The 20,447-nt window shown below is 36.3% G+C and overlaps 2 protein-coding genes across 6 annotated transcripts; both read left to right on the plus strand.

Moving 5' to 3' along the window:
• Nucleotides 1-107: 107 nt before the first annotated feature.
• znf576.2 (zinc finger protein 576, tandem duplicate 2) lies at nt 108-6,510 on the plus strand. Of its 3 annotated transcripts, none has more exons than NM_001114425.2 (5): nt 108-229; nt 982-1,172; nt 2,018-2,133; nt 4,392-4,535; nt 5,073-6,510. In NM_001114425.2, the coding sequence occupies exons 2-5, from the start codon at nt 1,025-1,027 to the stop codon at nt 5,841-5,843; spliced, it is 1,179 nt and encodes a 392-aa protein (NP_001107897.1). In that variant the 5' UTR covers nt 108-229; nt 982-1,024; the 3' UTR covers nt 5,844-6,510. The 3 variants fall into 3 exon arrangements, with proteins under 3 accessions (NP_001107897.1, XP_073781251.1, XP_068070084.1); XM_073925150.1 differs by having other exon boundaries at nt 150-738; nt 5,073-6,507; XM_068213983.2 differs by having other exon boundaries at nt 150-229; nt 968-1,172; nt 5,073-6,507.
• Nucleotides 6,511-8,471: 1,961 nt separating this feature from the next.
• Nucleotides 8,472-18,244, plus strand: wu:fe05a04. 3 transcript variants are annotated; one of them, XM_068214132.2, is made up of 5 exons: nt 8,472-8,721; nt 8,858-8,912; nt 10,311-10,926; nt 13,027-14,003; nt 16,842-18,244. In XM_068214132.2, exons 3-5 carry the CDS (start codon nt 10,317-10,319, stop codon nt 17,982-17,984), a joined length of 2,730 nt encoding a protein of 909 aa, XP_068070233.1. In that variant the 5' UTR covers nt 8,472-8,721; nt 8,858-8,912; nt 10,311-10,316; the 3' UTR covers nt 17,985-18,244. The 3 variants fall into 3 exon arrangements, 2 of the variants coding, with proteins under 2 accessions (XP_068070233.1, XP_073781493.1); XR_012391637.1 differs by lacking the exons at nt 8,858-8,912; nt 16,842-18,244 and adding an exon at nt 16,250-16,388 and having other exon boundaries at nt 13,027-14,976; XM_073925392.1 differs by lacking the exon at nt 8,858-8,912.
• Nucleotides 18,245-20,447: the final 2,203 nt, after the last annotated feature.

Genomic DNA, 20,447 nt, shown 5'->3' on the forward strand with positions numbered 1-20,447 from the left:
CAAAATATTAAAGCGATTAAATCATTTTGCACGACAATCAAGGCATCTCGATACCTGTTCAGCTTTTCTCTGAACACAATGGAAAGTAAAGCGGAGTCTTGGCACGTGATGCAGGTTTTTTTTTTCAGTCTACCAGCGGGTCACTGATTACACGTTTGCGCCCCCTTTATTTTCATATGTCAGGCTTATGCCTTTTCCCTCCAGACAAGAAAAGGTTATTCACTTCCAGGTAAGAATCATGTCTTATTATTTTAAAACTCAAACTAAAATAAATCAGAAACAGCCCTCTTTTTGCGCTTTGTTTGAATAAGCTTTGACTAACGTTAGCGAACTTGCTTGATAGTCTAGACCAAGTTTAAACTCGAACTCAGCAGCTGGTTAATGTAATAACCGCTAAACATACAAACAAAAATGGTCAACATCTTGTTTTCTTAGTGAGTGTAGCAGGACTACAGCTGGACTAATTTCAATATATGAAGCAAAGAGCTAGTTAGCCGCATCGCGCGGTTTTGTTTTGCAGAAGCTCAAGGCCCCTGTAGGCCTTGTTAGCCAGTAGCATTTACGTTAGCTTAGCATTGCTTAGTTAGTGCGAACAAACGGTAGGCGGCTCTAAAACGCGCGATTTGAAACATTTGGTTCCCTTACCCAGGTTTCCAAAACAAAACTCTTTTTAGTTGTTTTATATTGTCGACACTATATTTTGACCATCAGCTGGGGTGTAAAGCGCATGTAACAAAAGTGGGTAAATATCATACTTTAAGCTCGCGTAACGTTTACTTAGTGTGGTTTAATGGCTTAGTCTCATTCAGCAATAAGAAAACTTCTCTCGTAAAACTAGCTGTTGAAAGGGTTGAGATTATTCCTCAAACTGTTTAATATTTAAGTGGCGAATGGTTGATATTTGAGTGTATTTTTGGTGCTTGTACGATATATACACTGTAAATGTAAACATGGATAAACCTTATAGTCTCTTCTTTACAGTAACATTTACAGCAAGTGTACACTGAATTCTTAAAGCCTGAAAATGGACTCTGACCTACTGAAGATAGAGGAGATGGTGATGGGAGGTGGAGAGGCTGCTGCTGCCCCTGCTGAACTGCCCCCTGAGAAGCCTGAGGACTCATATGTCACCTCCATTAGGGACCGCTTGCCACCTCCTGTTATTCAGTCATGTGAGTGTGAAATCATTGAATTTGTCCTCGGTCAGTTAATTGACAGACGTCCAGCTTTACAATGTATGCTTCTAATGAGCACCTGTTACATAAAACTGGTATTATGCCATTTTTCAAAATGTGATGGGGAATGATTCATTTTTATAATTAGTCTATAGGTCTTGGAAAGTAAGATTATAGAAAACAACAGTACTAAGATGAAATACAGATATTAAAGCCTGCATGAGGTCAATATGTACAATGCTTATTTTGCTAGCACACACTGTTAGTCTTAAAGTAATCAATTAATTCATGCAAGTCACTAAAAAAAGCAATTTCAATAATCTTTATTAAGGACGAACCATTTGGTTCCGCTCTGTAATAACGGATGTCAGTTTGACGGCTTGGGCGAGATATGCTCATTCCAACCATTAGTTTGCTGCGAGTAAAAGATAAAAGGAGGAATGCAAAAATAAAATCCCACCCATACACAAAATTCAGTTTCATTTGGAAATATTCAATATTTTCTTCCTGAAATTAAAGTCTGCAGCAACTTCCATTTCACAAAGACCTTTGTTTTGTGTTAGTTGATTCATAATGTTGTTATTTACACATAAATGCCTTTATTTTCTTATGCTCTCTAGTTGCTATTTGTTTAATTTGGTACAGAAGAAGAGATTCATCAGGGTAGCATAGATTTGAGTGAAGTTATACATAAAAAAAGCATATTAGCTGTTGCAAAAAAAGAATTACAAAACAGGAGTTTGTTTATTAATTATGTAAAGAAACAAAGTCTTAAAATCATTATTGTATTGGTCCCCCATAATAATATTATATTTGTCATTCCTTTTTCTCTCTGTATTTAGACCAGCATGAAAGCCTACAGTGTTTCCAGTGTTTCATAACTTTCTGTAACTCAAAAGCCAAGGAAAGGCACATGAAGAAGAGTCATCGGGAAGAGTACAAACAGCAACTTCAGCAGGTTTGTTGAAGTGATACTTTAATGGCATTAGAGCCTGTATCTCTGATTATTTTGTATTCATTTATCTGCAAAATCTTTAATTTCTAAAAACCCTTGTATTTTTTTTTGTGTATTGTATTGTGGTATAACATTAGTAACAAGTCACACTATTACACAGCAGAAATTGACCCAAAAGATCTAAAATAGACCCAATAAAAACACTCAATGTAGTCTTATGGCAGTGAGCCTGGATAAGACACTCAAACAACCTGTAGAATTGATATATATTTTTGTTAATTTTAAACACAAACGTTTCTTAGTACAGTTTCAATAAAGTAAGGACTTGCTTTGGGGCAGAATTAAAACTGAAAAGTTTGTTTACTGAATGGGAATCTTACTATGTTTGATCTCATGATCTTTGATTCATTGTTAAAAGTGATGTTTGATTTGCATAAATGCTGCCATATTTCTGTTATGACTAATGCAGCATTGTAATAAATATGATTAAAAAAAAATTTAAATTCCTAGTAAAAATGGAGAGTTGGCAAAAAAATAGCATTTATTTTTTGACTGGTTCATGAAATTATTTCGCTTTTAAAAGTGATTTCAATTGTCTGCGCTGATAGCTTTGTGGTTAGCACTATGGTGCTCACAGTGACCTGAGTTCGATTCCTGGTCCTACATCATTCCACACTTAGGGCCCTATCATACACCCGGCGCAGTGTGGCGCAAGGCGCGGCTCAATACTTGTTTGCTAGTTTCAGCTTGGCGCAAGAGTCATTTTGAGGCGTTGCGCCACGCTGTTTGAATAGCAAATGCATTAGCGCTCATATGTGCGCCCATAGGTGTTCTGGTCTAAAAAGGAAGGCGTTCTGAGGCGCACTGCTGGCGCGTTGCTATTTTGAGAAACTATAATAGATTTTTCATTAGACCAAAACAAACCCGGTCTAAACTCCAGCGCAGATTGCGCCTCGCTTACACACTGCTTAATAGCCTACACAAAGGATGTAGAGCAATACTCAAATACCTTTACATATGAAAAAAATTTAATATTAAGGATGAACCTATATATATAATATAATAAGAATAGATATAGGATATAAATATAAAGGATTAAAATATTACAAAACATATTATTTTCTAGCCTACATAAATATGAAAAATCACAGTTTTTTTGCCTTCATCTCGGGAGGCTTTTTCAGTTCATTCATAACAATTTTCTTTTGTATAATGTTATTATTATTAGCAGTATTATTTATTATATCCATATTTATATTTGTTTTATTAAAAAACAAGCTTAGATTTGCCCACCTGCAGGTTTTAGACCATATGGGGCACAGCATGTGTTTTAGGATGTAACTCAGGTTTTTGAACACACTTCGTTATTATTGTTCATTTATTTGTTTGCTGGAAATTAGAACTGAATTTAGAAATAGTTTCGAAACAAATATTTGCGCTTAACAAACAAAATTAATTATTTATAGGCTAATTGATGTCTGTGCGTAAAGGTTTCCTATCTACGGGAGCGAAAGGGAAAGTAGATCTCTCATTCTTGCGCAGTAGATGCTCTGTTTAACTGTTTTCTGTTAAAAAAAACTGTTAACTGTTTGCTTGTGAAATGCTTGGTTTTTCCACTTACTTTACGTCATTTAAATAGCAAATGCGCTATGGCACGACGCAGCTAGCTCTTAAAGGGAATGGGAGATGAGACTCTGAATGGTTTATTCTCAAAACACACCTATAACTCATTAAGAAAATAAACTCAACCCTTTTAGACCATGCGCCTCAGCGCAAAGCGGATTTTCCCATCCTTAAATTAGCAAAAATGCATTCTGACACGCCCTGAAAGCGTTTGCGCCCTGCGTTTTGCGCTTTGCGCATGGACCGTCAAAACAGAGCCCTTAATTTTACAGGTTGAATAAGTGCATCATCCGGGTAATTAAAGTGCACTTATGATTTTAGAGTTTCCAATGTGAACACACTACTTTAACTATTTATAATACAAAATTGCTTAGAATAGTGCATAAGTATGCAATTTGGTACGCACCTATACACTACAGCCCGTTTAGTTTATTCAATTCACCTATAGCGCTTGTCTTTAAACTTGTGTTGGAAACCAGAGCACCTGGAGAAAACCCACACCAACAATCGAACCAGAGACCTTATTGGTGTGAGGCGACAGTGCTAACCACTGAGCCGTCGTATTGCTACATTGTCTTATCAATCATTAAAATGAGAAAGTGATGTCTATTCACAACTTACTGTCTTTGTATCAACAGTGCGATACTCTCTTCACATGTTATGTGTGTGATCGAACCTTCCCCTCGTCTGAGGAACTGACACAACATCAGTCGACCCACAACAAGGAGGACAAGCCCTTTAAATGTGTTCACTGCCAAGAATGTTTTCGTACATTCTCAGAGGTGAGGCTTATTTTGAAAACATTTGAACCTTAAATGATTGGTTAGATGTAATACATATTTTAAAAAGTAATTCTGTCACAATTCATTTCAATTAAATGTAGCTTTTATTTTGATGGAAATTAATAAAGAGACACTTGTTGGAGATGTAGAAGTGTGCTTGAGCATATGTGTAGCAAACACAACTGCAGCATTATTTCACACATACATGCTTTAAATAAACTTTTTGCAGTACAGTACTGACTAGTGCAGATAATGGTTTGATTAGGAGTACAGCTCTACTTCTGATTCATTCATCCAAAATTGAGCATATTCTATTACATACAGCCATGATACTGTCTGCATTTTTCACATTGTTAAATTCTGGGGCCCTACAATACACATTTACTAAAAATGTCTCACAGACTATTGACTTGTCATCGAGGATGTGGGAAATGATGTAGAGTTGATTTACCCGTACCCATGTTTCTTAAGATTTTGCACAATTGTTAATGTAACCCTATGTTTAATTTTCCAAATGTGTGACTTTCTCTCCACAAGTTAACAACGCATCGACGACAGGTGTGTCCGGAGCGTCAGTTTGTGTGTAAAGAATGCAACGAGACATTTCGAAGCCCCGGACTTTTGCGTAGCCATCGTTTGATGCAGCACCCCGTGCCCCAGGATGAAGAGGATGTGGAGGATCCCTCCAAGACCTACCGCTGTGGTAAATGCGGACGAGGATTTGAGGAAGAGGCAGAGCTCCTTCAGCATCAGGAGAACCACGCAGGAGACCGGCATTGCAACGGTGGCGCTGCTGTCAAACGCAGAGGGAGGCCCCCCAAATATGAGGCCGCAGCTCCCAGTGAAAAGAAGGTAAAGAAAAAGAAGAAGGATGAAGACGCAGAGGAAACCAATCATTCAGAGGATGCTTCTGCAACATCGGCAAAAACAGGGGGAAGAAGAGGACGCCCTGCCAAATCCACCCAGGAACCCGAGGCGGAAGATGAGAAGGCAGAAAATGATGACAAGAAATCTGTCCCCGAGCCAGAACGGCAGATCCCTTGCACTGAATGTGATCTCACTTTCCCCACCCTGACGCTGCTGCGAATGCACAAGAAAGAGAAGCACACGCAGAAGAAGCCTCACCCCTGTAAAGAGTGTGAGGAGAGTTTTAACCGACCTGCGCAACTGCAGGCCCACATGGCCAGAGCACACAGCGTCGGACGGCACACCTGCCCCACATGCGGGAAAAGCTTTGGCAGAGAGAGCAACCTGAAGGCTCATCAGCAGAGCCACGAGAAAGAGGAGAAGCTGGCTGGAAAAAGATAATTCAGTTAGAGGGAGATTTTTTTTTTGCAGGTGTACGTTAACAAAACACATTTGATTTTTTTAATATGTTGTGTATAGAAATATAGGTTGGGGGAGGGTTTGCGTTAGGGCTGAGGTTGTAACATAGCAGGCAATCCCTCAATTGAGTGACGTTTGAGAGCAACACTATGTGGACGTTTGAAAACTGGAAACCCAAAGGGTTGTGAGTTCAAGATTAACTATTAGTAACCATGTTTGGTGCTTCACTGTATCTTGACATCTGTACATAGCTTTGGCATGGCAAGAAAAAAAGGATTCATACCACAGCTGAAGTCTCATTTGTTGGGTAATCATGTTGTAACTAATACCATCAAGAGAACCCCACAGAAAAAGCCTTGTTATATTGTCTAAAGGCTTTACATTGTTGTTTTCTTTTTCCTTTTTTTGTTGAAAATTTTAAAGTCTTTTCTATGAATGTGTTCTTGTTTTTACGTAATTTTTAGAAGTGTACAATGATGAGTGGAAAGATTTACAAAATGATTGTTTTCTGATGAGGTTTGACTTGATATGATTTCAAATGTTTCCATTTTCTACAGGTATGACATGACATTTGACTTGAATTTAATGTTACCAACAAATAAGGCAGTTCTTTGCGTGAAGTAAATGTCTAAATAATTCACTGAAAGTGTTTTAAATGTCTTCTGCTTTTTTTTTTACATTTATTATAAACATTTAAATGTCAAGGATTCAAAAGGGAGGAGTTGTACTTTGTTCTGAAACAATGAATGCTTTTCAATTTAGTGCTACAATCAAGTATAACTATCTCAAACTGAAGTGTAAATTTTTTCCAGTGCCAGCTATTATTTTGGGATAAGGTTTTGAATAGCTTCTAACCAAATTGAAGAATAATTTTACTCACTTTCCTTCTGCTTTGTCACTGATTTTTCAGTAGTTGCCACTGCGGAATTAACTGCCCATTACTCTGGCATGTTTTTATGCAGGAAATGCCACAACCCAGCTGCGAAATTACACTAGCTTATCAACCCACAGTGCTTGAAAACATTCTCTCATTCACACGCACACTCTATGACTATATTAGTTTTTTAACTTAATATTTTTAATAGGAAGTAATACAATATCATATTTGTGCATATACATTAGATATAGTCAGTACTGAAGCCAAATCTGGAGCTTATTCAACAAAATAACTTGCAATAACGATCCAAAAACTAGTACATCCAAATTTATATATCATAGAAAAATCTTAATACAAATTGTAAAAAAGGAAAAAAGTGTTCGAAAGGTTGTAGGTTGTAATTTTTTTTCAATATTTTGCTTGAATTTAATTGTATTATTTTTCAAATTCTTAATTTGTTTGGTGACTAAAATATTATTTTAATAAACATATACATTTAATAAATCTGTTTTGTTAAAATGTACCAATATACATTGCCTATATTCACTGAGAAATAATACAAATATTCCTATTCAAAAAAGGATGTACTCCGTTATGCTAAACACTGTATGTATGTATATATATATATATATATATGTGAGTGTGTGTGGGTGTATATACAGTTGAATTATTAGCCCCCCTCTTTGATTTATTTTTTCTTTTTTAATTATTTTCCAAATTATGTATAACAAAGCAAGGAAATTTTCACAGTATGTCTGATAATTTTTTTTTCCTGCAGAAAGCCTTATTTGTTTTATTTCGACTACAATAAAAGCAGTTTTTAATTTTTTAAAAAACATTTTAAGGTCAAAATTATTAGCCCCTTTAACCTATATTTTTTCGACTGTCTACAGAACAAAACATTGAACAATGATTTGCATCAACCTGCCTAATTAACCTAGTTAAGCCTTTAAATGTCACTTTAAGCTGTAAAGAAGTGTTTTGAAAAGTATCTAGTCAAATATTATTTACTGTCATCATGGAAAAAATAAAATAAATCAGTTATTAGAAATGAGTTATTAAAACTATTATCTTTAGAAATGTGTTGAAAAAAATCATTAAACATAAACTGAAGGAAAAAACGGGAGCTAATAATTCAGAAATCAACTGTGCATGTGTGTGTGTGTGTGGTGTGTATCAAGCAGATCTTTTAAGATAAAGTACATATAATTAAATTAAACTTTATATGTTAAATTGGTAAATCTGCACAGTTAAAAGAATAGTTGAAAACTAAATACTGAAAATGACAAATAAGAGACTTAATGTATAGTAAAATGATACTTGTTTTAAAATATGTCATAGGTCTATTTTTACACTTTATTATATTTATGCTATTTGATGTGTTGTCTTGTGTTAATCTAGTAAAACTGTTTGATTGAGTAACTGCTTTTTAAAACAATTCCCCATCACCCCAAATCCCTAACAAAGCCACTGATGTGCCCTCAGTCTTTTATCAAGGAGCATTTCTATTACTGAAGTATGAACAGTTTTGAGCCAGAAAAGCTTTGTGTGATTTTTAAATGCTTATATGTTTAATATATCGAAAGGTTTTTTTTTTTTTTTTTTTTTTTTTTTTTTTGCTTTATCTTTACGCAAAACACCAAATTATTTTCCAACTGATTGGGTTACTGTACTGACCGTACTAACGCTCCTCTCCTACAGATGGCAACCTTTGCATTTTGGCCAGGCGTTTCATACCGGAAGAATCGACTGGACAGCAGCTCACCTTCTGCATGCAACCTGATTTGTGCTTTATTACTTTGTGTCGTTATAAAATAGTTTTTGCCGTTGACGGTAATTTCAGTTACGCTTTGAGCAGTTGGTGATATTTTCAAAGCCGATCATGGCAGTTAAGGAATGACTATAAGTTAGCAGGCAGTATCAAAGGTCCATTGTTGCATTGCTGAACAGCAGTGTTTGCAAATGCTCGTCGAAGACAACTAGGTAATTATCTGAATGAAGAAAGCGTTATACTGTATTCACTGTACGGACTTACTTTGTCTTTAAGCCATGCCTGTTAGATTTTAGACACTGTTTAAATTATATCCAGTACCTAATTTCCTGGAATTCCTAATTACAGCCAGAATCAGGAAATAATTCATATTTATTTGACTTCATTGACGCATTCATGTAAGGTAATATATTTATTTCTCTTGAGTTAAACTGTTTACATCTCTTATTTTAGTTTAAATAAAGTTAACCATTTTATGTTCTCATCTTAAGTGGATGAGGTAAGTTCTAGTAAAATTTCAGATTTTGTTTGCATAATGACATATAAGTTGCCTGATTATACACAAACATATTCCCGTAATAATATTCAGTTTATAAATATGAATAAAGCATTAAATTTAGGTGTACGTTCTGCTGTAGTGGATATTTAAGACTCAAACTTATTATACTGTCCATGTAGTGTAACTGAAATCCACACTACCTGACAAAAGTCTTGTCGTTGATCAACGAAAGTGGAAGAAGGTAGATTTTTCAGATGAATCATCTGTTGAACTTCATCCCGATCAACATAAAAAGCTGCAGAAAACCTTTTGGAAACAGAATGGACCCAGGATTCTCACAGAAATCAGTCAAGTTTGATTAAGGAAAAATCATGGTTTGGGGGTTACATTCAGTATGAGGGCATGTGAGAGATCTGCAGAGTGGATGATAACATCAACAGCCTTAGCTATCAAGACAATTGCGCTGCCCATTGCATTGCGAACAACAGGAGAATGCAATTTCTTCAGCAGGATAGTGCTCCTTATACTTACAGCCTTCTCGTCAAAGTACCTGAAAGCAAAGGAGGTCAAGGTGCTCCAGGATTGGCCAGCTTAGTCACCAGACATTATTGAGCATGTATGGGGGTAAGATGAAGAAGGAGGCATTGAAGATGAATTCAAAGAATCTTGATGAACTCTGGGAGTCCTGCAAGAACACTTTCTTTGCCATTCCAGATGACTTTGTTAAGTTATTTGAGTCAATTCAGAGATGTATGGATGCAGTCCTCCAAGTTAATGGGAGTCATACACAATATTGATTATTTTTTCACCGCAGCATGACTTTATATTCTATACTGGACATTATTTCTGTTATATATATATATATATATATATATATATATATATATATATATATATATATTTATTTTTTTTTTTTTGTAAAATTAGCATAATCCAGAGGCCTTTCATAAAAGCCACTTCTGATACCACATGATCAACTAGACGCCAATTATTTGTTTCTAAAATTTAGATAGGCGACAAGAGTTTTGTCAGGTAGTGTACCGGCACACATTGATAAAATGCTAGATTTGTTTGTGATTAACTCCATTCCAAATAAAATGCTATGAAAGAAACACCTAAAGCGTATATTCAATACTTTTATCCTCTTAGACTAAAAAACCTCAGAAAAGCCCAAAATAAAGAGTTGCATGAAAAAACAGCGTCTCATCTTGATAGATAAACAGCAACATTTAGACCATATTATATATTTATATTTATAATAATATTTATAACAATATTATGTATTGGTTTTTTTTCCCTCAGGGCACCATGTCAGAGTTTACCCTCGATATCCAGCTGACAGAGTTGGGTTTTTCAAACTGGAATTTTCCCCTCTGTGAGCCACCAAGTGTTAAGGAGACATTTTTGCCAGCTCAGAGCACCACAGAAAAACCAACAACTGCAGACTGTCATGAAGATCCCTGCTTCGTTCCAAATGCCTTGACAGAAAAAAGCTTTCTACAGGACCATCAATATTTCTGTCCCTTCAAACCAAACTCTCCCATCAGCGTAGAAACAGCTCAGAGTGATTCAAATATCGTTAGCACCGAAAAGAAGAACAAAGCTATTTGCAACTCATGGAATAAAGCAAGAAAAAGAGAGCGTGCAGGTCGAAGAAACAGTGATGACTCTCAAGATGGAGAAGAGGAAATGGAAAAAGATGAAGAGGAGCAGACATGTGCAGAGGGGACGCTAGAAACCTCCAGTCCTACCATGGAGGAAGTTGTGTCTGGTGAGGAAGGGACAGATGAAAATGAAGTGGAATATGTTTTGACTGATGATGATGGGGATTATGTTGATGAAGATGAAGAGGTGGAAGATGATATTGAGGAGGAGGAGGAGGAGAAGGAGGAACAAGATGAGGATGTTTCCTGGTCAGGTACTGTATAATTGTAAATTCTTTTCTAAATAGAAATGTGGTTTGATTTGATTTAATATTGTTGTATGTTGTAGATTTTGTCCAGCTAAACAATAAGTATTTTTTTCTGGCACGGATAATTTTCAGATTGCACCAATTATTGTTTTTTATACTTGTACTAATGTTTGTGTGTCTGTGTACTTGTTTAGATATACTTATGAGGGCCAGAGATAATTACTTTAGTTGAAAGTCTGAAAAACTTGAAATTCATGCAGACTTTTAGTATCCACTTTTAAAAGAAATGGAATATTGAGTAGGGGGCAGGGTTTTCTTTTGGGGCATCATTCCCTCATAGCAAACTAGCGGTAAGACAGGGCATTAATATACAGTTGCTATGGTAGCTCTCAGGTTGATGTCAACAGAAGGACTGTGGCTGCAAAAGAGGAAGTAAATAGTTAGACTTTTATAGAAGATTACAATTTGTTATCAGTTGATTTGGCTGTCAATGTTATCAGTCATTTACAGAATAAAGCAAATTGTGGCACTTAAGTTAAACCACACCAAATGGCATACCAATTTACTAGAAATCCAGTAAATTGAAGAAACTTGAGTATTTTCATGTCTTTAATATTTTTGAATAGCTGGTCAGACTTTCATTGAAGATTACCATACAAACCATTCATGTTTTTAATGAATTAATTTGCATTAATTAATTATTCACCTCAGGAATAACAATGTGTGAGCTAGCAAAGTGCAAATTGTTCATTTGGATTTAATGTGGACTTCAAATATCATGGCATCTGTAGTTTATTTACATTTTAATTAACTGCAAATAGCTTTTTCTTTTGCCTTTTACATATATTTTTATATTTTTTTATTTGCAAAGGTTGAAATTATTTCTCTCACTTACCCTAGTTACATAATGTCACTACACTTTGTAAATAAATGTATGCACAGGCACAGATTAAAACACAAGGTAAATGAGAATGTGTCTCTCATGTACTTGTGATCTGACTAGTTGTAATCAGTGCCAAATTTAGCACTTTATTTCATTAATTCATTTTCCTTTGGTTTAAGGCTGATTTATACTTCTGCGGAGTGACCCACAGGACCTGCCTTACGCATAGTCATGCATTTACATTTCTTCGTGCTGTTTGTGGTGCTGTGCGATAACACCTCCAAAACACTGGCTGGCAGTTGGATTTTACAACTTTAATCATAGGGTTAACGCAAAACAACAGTTTCCATCTAGAGCTACTTCATGGCACACTCGACACTAAACACTTGCTCCAACAGGTCGCATGGCTCTCGGTCTTACCCACACTGGTCGCAGCTACCAAGCCGACCAATCACAGAGCCATGGCAAGGGCTATGCGACCGCATGAAGGCTGCACTGGAGCATACGTATACACACACACGTGCACTTGATGCAAAAGTATAAATCCGCCTTTAGTCCTTCATTTGTCAGGGGTTACCACAGTGGAATGAACCACCAACTACTCTGGCATATATTTTACACAGTGGATGCTCTTTCAGCAGCAATCCAGTACTGGGAAAGCTGATGATTGGTAATAAACTTGTTTGGCATGCTGTCCCAGGCGAGAGCCCTGAGCTTATAAGATCCTTATAAGAAAATTGGAATCATACTCAAGCTCTTAGCAAGCCGTATATCTCTCCTGAGCCATACGGCTTGCTAAGAGCTTGAGTATGATTCCAATTTGGTATGTTCAGTTTACTTACGTTTTTTGGACTGTGGGAGGAAACCAGAGAACCCAGGGAAAATCTACACGAGCAACCTCTGCACAGAAATGTTAACTGGTTTAGTAGGGACTTAAAGCAGAGACATTCTTGCTGTGAGGCAACAGTGCTAATCATGCAAATGTTGCCCATCTGCAAACGAGGGGGAGTAGGGGATTCTTCAAGATGAAGATACTGAGGTAAGAAACTCTGGTTATTTCTGGTGAGTTAGAAATCATCTGATGGGTGAATCAATTGTAGACTAATGCAGGACCAGACTCGGTCAATCATAAGCACGTGATCCTCTCGAAATTAGTTTGTAAATAAACTTCACAGTTTGTGTCTGTTTGTGTTCATCTGTTTATCTGTTCTCTTTAATTTCAGAGTCGAACGAAAATGGAGAAAACAAAGACAATCTCTGCCATGTGTGTGATCTCACCTTCTCCTCTCTCTTCTTGCTCCGAGAACATTTGAACATGCATACGGGTGTTCGGCCCTACCGCTGCGACGAATGCAGCAAGCAGTTCTGCCAGTTAGTCAATTACCGCACACACCTTCGCTCCCACTCGCAAAAGGCCTCCATCCACTGCCGCGTTTGCTCAAATACCTTCGAGACCGAGGAGCAGCTTCAACACCACTTGGACACTAACCACTTTGAGAAAGAGTTCTACCAGTGTGATTTTTGCAAGCAGATTTTCACTGACCTTGAATTGTGCAAGGATCATGTAGAGGCGCATAGGCAACAGGCCAAGCGGCATTTGTGTCTCAAATGTGGCTCCAGTTTTCGCCATCGCAACTCTCTCCTACTTCACCTTGAGTGGCACAGCAGAGGCTTTTTCTCCTGCCCGGACTGTGAGCGAACGTTCTCCAGCAAGACTTCTTTATTACGCCACAGTTTCTCTCATTTGGGCGTCTTGCCGTACACGTGCCTGAAGTGCAAACGTCATTTCCGTTTGCCCTCGCTCTACCACAGCCATGAGTGTAAGCCCGAGAGCATCCAGTGTATGGCGTGTTTGGTTTTCTTTCAGAGTCAGGAGGATTTTGACAAGCATAAGAAGGAAACTGGATGCTGGGGTCATCAAGGGTCTTTGCAGACCAAGACTGATGAAATCCGTTGCATGGAGTGTGGAAAAGTGTTTGCGAGCGTCGAGGAGCTGAAGAAGCACGGGAGCACACACCAGCGGGTCCTGAAATGTGCCGAATGCGGGATGGGTTTCCGTTCTGCGCTCATGCTTATGTCACATATGGGAGGTCATGCGGCACAGCGGCCGTGCCTCTGCCAGGACTGTGGCCTGGGCTTTCCCCATCAGCAGGGTTTTGACAGCCACCTGAAAACTTGTGGATTGGAGGCACCACCGGTGGTAAGATTCTTTTTTTTTTTTTTGTTTCATTCATTGAATTGTTCTTTAGCTTCGTTCACATGAAGGATAATGGTGGAAATGTGCCCAATAAAGAGGGGTTTAAAATCAAAAGAATGGGGCAGTCCTCAATAATGGCACAAAGGAACAAAATCTGTTTTGGAACATTTTTTTATCCAATGAGTGGTTAAAAAAAATAGACAGCCAATTAGTGTCAATGAGAGAACTTTTAAAGTGACAAATGACATAAGTGCAGCACACTTAGAATACATTGACTGATATCAAGCATTATTATGAACACCTCACTTAAATAGTTCTTTATTACACTTGTACATGGTACAGTTCTTGGTAAAAATATCTTTTATAGTTATTGTTCTTTTTGTATAAATAGAAGTAGCAAACACTGACATTTTATTTTTACGCTTCATCATTCTAGTATTTTTTTTATAGGAAATTGGGAAATGTTATTATTCCTTTACAGAATAAAACAAATTGCAACATTTTACTCAAAACATAGCAAATGGCTTACCATATTAATTTACTCGAAATCCAGTAGAAATTGAATAAACTGACAATTTTCACATTCTTATTATCTTTATGTAGCTTTACAGTATATATACAATTGCATTAATGCATAAATATATCACATAAACCCATATATTCTCTGAAAACCTCCTTTGTAATTATTTTATTGTGATATATTTCTTTATAATACTTTTGAAACTTTGTTTTGGTTTATACATTTAGCTGTACTTAAAGTGGAAGTGAAGCAGTCAGTCAAGTTTATGTTATTTTGTAAATTGGTTTCCACTTTAATGAAGATATATGTAACTCAATTAATGCAACCAATTAGAAAAAAAGGCATGTTTTACTATAGCTTTTAGTGAAAGGGTGCCGCAATCTTGGAACGTTGCTGTGTCTGACATCACAAGGTTGGTTCTGTTCCCTCAGCTGAACAGATACAGTGGAAATAATGGTTTGAACACAGAGACTGCAAAGCCTAATTTAACCCAATGCGTGAAGTTGTGGGAATGGAGCTGGTGCAAATACAAGCATCAAAGTAGTGTCTAATAAATATATTCTCTCTTATAGAGGGGGGGATTTACATTCAGACTAATGCAACGATTAAAATGATATAGGATTTTATGCTTTACTAAGTCATATTTGTGTGCATTGTCAAAACATATTCTTTTATCAAGTCGATCAACTTGATCCCTCAACATGTATGAAAGACGTAAAAACCCACCATGTGAATAAAACATGCGGATCTTAGTGTGGTTTTAACAGAAAAAAAGGTGAGCAGCTGTAGTAGTAAAAAAAGTGAAAATATTTGCACCCATTACGTCAGTACCGGACCTTGTTGAAACTATGGTTGAAACTCAAGACAGGCAGTCAGGAAATGATTGGTAATTAAATTGTATAGAAGACAAACAGAATAAATAATTTTTGTATATATTAAACTAGAGCCGGATGAGATTGGGGAAAAATTATCACTTCATGTTTCATATAATTCGATATCGATAATTATTGAATATTTTTTTAACTACACATTTAGGAATATAAGGACTTTTTAAACCACTTTATTTTAATTTACCAGCATTGCTAAGGCAAATTGTTTTAATAGTGTAAAGCAATAATGTATGCAATGGTAAATGTAGATTAAAATCTGGTGTGAAGAAAAATAATACAGTAAACCTCAAACTCTGTAAAGAAAACAAATGTTGATAATCAAATCTGAGCTTTCATGTAAAGGAACCAACCATCATTATTGAAATGCATATTGCAACATTACAAATTGTGTATAACTACATTACCCCCTAGGCTAAAAACTCAATGAGAAGCTAGTGACTGGGATGCACAAGAAAAGAAACCAAAAAGCCACTGTGGTGACGTCCTTACATCCCTTTTTTATTTATTTACAATCTCCTCACTGCTGCTATACACTAGTCATTTTCACACGCATTGTTATTCTAAACCTGAAGGGACAATCGCGAATGCGTGGTTTTCTTCACTATTTTCTTTTTTTTTTTGTGCCCTTTGTACAAGTCGCGCACCTCCATTGGAAATCACGAACTTGCACCCTAAGCTCATTGGGACTGCTACTAAGGCGCACACTTAGCTGCCACATTTTAATAAAACTATAGCCTTCATCCCCAAACTTAACACCAAACTTTTTTTGTTTTGTTTTTGACAATGGTGTTTGCCCAGCCCCATATTAAACACACATCCGATGCTTGTATTTGCACCAGCTCCATGCCCACAACTTCACGCATTGGGTTAAATTAGGCTTTGGAGTCTCCATGCTCAGTCCATTACTTCCACTATCTCTGTTCAGCTGAGGGAACGAAACAAACTCATCAGACAAATTGATTTTCCAAGATGGCAGCTCCCTAGCTCTAAAGGCTATAGTAAAACATGGCATTTTCTTTAAAATGGTTACATCAGTAGAGTTTGTTATATATATATATATATATATATATATATATATATATATATATATATATATATATATATATATATATATATATATATATATATAAAACAAACTCTACTGTATGATATATATATATATTTTATTTTTTTTTATTTTAGTGGAAACCAGTTTACAAACTAATTTAAACTTTACTTAGTGCTTTACTTCTACTTTAACAGTGTGCTTTCTAGCATGAAAAAAGATGCCAACTGTACATTTGACACTTTCCCAAATTACAGTTTAAAACTGATTATATACATGTTTAATCTCAAAACAAAAGTCTTTTTTCGAAAGAACTTCAAGGTATGTAAATGTGTTGGGAATAAAATAAATATTCTATTATTGTAATCTTGTATTTTTGTTTACAGGTTACTGTGAAGAAGCCAAAACTGAAAGCAAGCCCCACAACAAAACCAGTTGCTCAAAGCATAATCTTTCAAACTATCGCTCAGCCCTCAAATCCTGCAATGTTCTCTAGTGGCTTGAAGAATGTGCAGATACTTCCAGTAGGTGATCAGAACAGGACTGCTGATGGCAAATGGAGTCTGACCTTAAATGAAAAGCCTTCTCCAGGAACGCCTTTAGTGATGCTTCTGCCGGTCCCCACCTCAGATTCTACCAAGAGCTCACAAACATTCCTACCTTCATCATTAATCTTAGAAACCCCTTCAACCACTTCAAATATCATTCCCCTTCCGATGGCCCCATTCAGCAGCGTCATTACTAAAGAAGAGCCCAACATTCCTTCAAACACACTCATTCCTGTGGAAAGCCTCGACAGTACCTCAAAGAAGAGATGGACCATTGTTGAAGGTCAAGGTTCTGTTCATGGTTTTGATATGGAAAACTCAAAGGCAGGTGAACAGACTACAGTTGTGATTCAGGATGAAAGAATGATTGTTGCTACACAAGTAATGGAGAATGAGCAAAAAATTCAATCAAACATGAAATCTAATGTATCAAGGGATGAAAAAACAAATCCAGGAGGTTTGTCAGATGCTGCTGAACCTGCAAACGCAGTGACCCCATTGTGTCAAGGGCAAACACTGGATTCTTTACAAACAGACTCTCTCGTTTCTGCTTCGTCAGAAATGACTCCTCACAAAAGTAAAGACGAGCAGTGTTTAGAAGAAGACAAGTCATCTAACAGGACATGCACAGAGACAGAATTTACCTTGATGGAGGACAAGGCAGAAGATGGTCCACAGGGTCAAAACGAGTCTGGCTTTGACGTGGAGGTGGAGATTCGGGAAGATGTGGATTCCAGTAATACGGAAGTGGAGATCGGCGATGAAGACAGCGGAGTGGACATGTTGGACGGTGAGCTTCATGAATGTGTGACTTGTGGACAAGTTCTTCCAGAGAAGGACATGGTCCAGCACTACATGAAGCATGCTGCGGTCAATGACGGTCCTGAGCCCTCGCCTGTTAACAGTAGCACACACACTACACAACGCAGCCCTCCACACAGCCCGCTTAGAAAAAGACTGCGGTCTGGCACAGTGCTGTGACGTTAGTTCACAAATGTTTAGATGATTTTTTTTATTATTATATTAAATTGATTTGACTTGATAAATATTACACCATCTTTACATGATTTATTTTCTTTGGGAAACGGGTGTCACAATTATTTTTCCCGGATGGTGAAAAGTTTGGTGAATGTTAAAACCAAGTCTCTTTTGAATGTATTCTGGTTTGCTTTCACAGTATTTCATTGCATTTCCACTATGATGTGCAGGATACAATAAATCTAGATTAGGAAGTGGGTAAATTTGCTTTCTTTTGTTAAGTTTTTTAAAAACATGATTCATTACATGGTGATTTTGATCAGGGGTTTGCAAACTTTTTAGCCCACAACCCTTGAAATAACAATGCCAGTGACTCGCGACCCTCATTTTTCTGGAAGGTGGTTATAAATATACAAACGTTGCACACACAACACTAGGCCTATATAAACATGAGCAAATTGACAAAACAAAAATGCAACAGTCTAATAACCATATCATTTAATAGTCACTTATTTTTACTTATTTACTATTAACCTCAAATATCGTATTTTTATGTATTAGAGTGCCATACGGGTTGAAAGAAAGTTTAACCTGGCCCCATAACATCAATCTGCTGCAGCTGACACTATTGCTGTGTGATTAATCTGAGCACCCCGGGGGTCGCAAAAAATAAAATCTGATCTATTTTTATTTGTATGTTGTTGTTGTTTCTTTGTGTAACTATTAACAATGGGTTATAAATAAAATATGGTGATTCTAAGAGTTTAACAAAATTGATTTGAGTTTTGGAAATCACCAAGCGACCCCCTCATCATTGTCCCACAACCCCCCAGGGCTTCCTGACCCCCACTATTTTTAACCACAGATTTAGGTGATCAGAAGTGTTAGATCAGCCGATTAATTACTGCACACATTGATTAATGGTATTACTGCACATATTAAAGTGATAGATGACGCAGAAATAAATATATATGTTGTCATTTTTCTCACCTTCACACCATCCAAGGTTTACTTCAGTAGAAGGTTAAAGAAGCTTTTGGGTGTTTTTTATTAATGGTCTTTTTATTATGCAGATATTGTCGTATACACATTTTACAAGCCACGTTGTTGGTGGGGCTATAATAATACTTAAATTCATAGCAGAAAAAGAAAAAGGAAGTCAGTGTGCACTGGTTTCCAACATTCCTCAAAATATTTTGTGTGCAACAGAAGAAACTCAAACATGTTTAGAACAAATAGAGGGTGAGCAAAGATGACAATGTCAACTCATGGGTAGACTCGCACGGAATCTGTGTGCGCAGAAATCCGCAGATTTTCAGCCCATCTTTGAGTGTTTATTTAGTTGTGTGTAAATTTGTATTTATACAGTTTTTAAATTCATTTCAGTAATATTATTGACATATAAAAACATTCACATGATTTTTATACAATACCGTTTGTAAAGTAGTAGTTTCTGCTTTTTACTAGAGATATAATATATGAGAGACTTGCTTTGTTTTCTAAATAAATGGATCTAATTGGATTTGCATGGTAAGCATTAAATAAAAGTTAAGAATGTATATAAATTTTATTTAATATTAAGTTTTCAATTACGCTACACCTAAAGTCATTCCGCATAAATTTGCAGGTTTTTTACAATATTATGCGCATAAGTGCCAAAAATTGTCTGCAAATTCTGTCTGGCTCTACTCATGAGTAAGCGAACACATTAATGCATTTCTGCATTTCAAAGATGATAATTCTAAATTGAATTGTAGAGTTCCGATACAAAAACCTTTAAGTGCCATCCGAGATTTTAATGTAAAATAAGCATTTTTCTCTGCCTTCTATGTTTGAGTTATTTCACTTTAAAGATCATTAAAAAAAAAGCTTTTTTTGACATAAAACTAGAAATGTCTGTAACTGCACACAGGAGCCTTAAAATGCTCATTTTAGAAGAACATTTCAGACAGCTTTTAGAGGTTTTAGCATATGTACTTTAATTGTGCCAGCATTTGCTAATAGTCAGGTCCGTTTTTCCTTTTCTCGTTTCATCTTTCAGTACAAAAAAAAGCAGAAGCTTTAAGCTGAGTTAAAATATTTGTTCTGGAATGACTAATGTTGTGTAACTTTTTTTTTTTTTTGGAACATTTATTGTATAACAGAATGATTCATTTGGTACACATCATTCAAAATAATAATCATTAGATTTTTTGCCAATAAAGAATGAAAAAAATGCCAATAAAGAATGAAATAAAGAATATTTATGCCAATAAAGAATGAAAAAAACATTAACAATCGGGAAAAAACAACAGAAATCAAACAGAAATTAAAGAGATATCAATAGGTCATCTGATCTGAGGATAGATATATAATACAGAAGAAATTGAGAGTGGAGAGGGCAAAATAATATGATAATAGCAATTCAGAGATTTAGTACATTTAATAATATTACAGGTCATGCAAATTGAACGTTTTGAGTGCTTG

This window comes from Danio rerio, chromosome 16 (genome assembly GCF_049306965.1).
Source record: "Danio rerio strain Tuebingen ecotype United States chromosome 16, GRCz12tu, whole genome shotgun sequence".
NCBI lineage: Eukaryota > Metazoa > Chordata > Actinopteri > Cypriniformes > Danionidae > Danio > Danio rerio.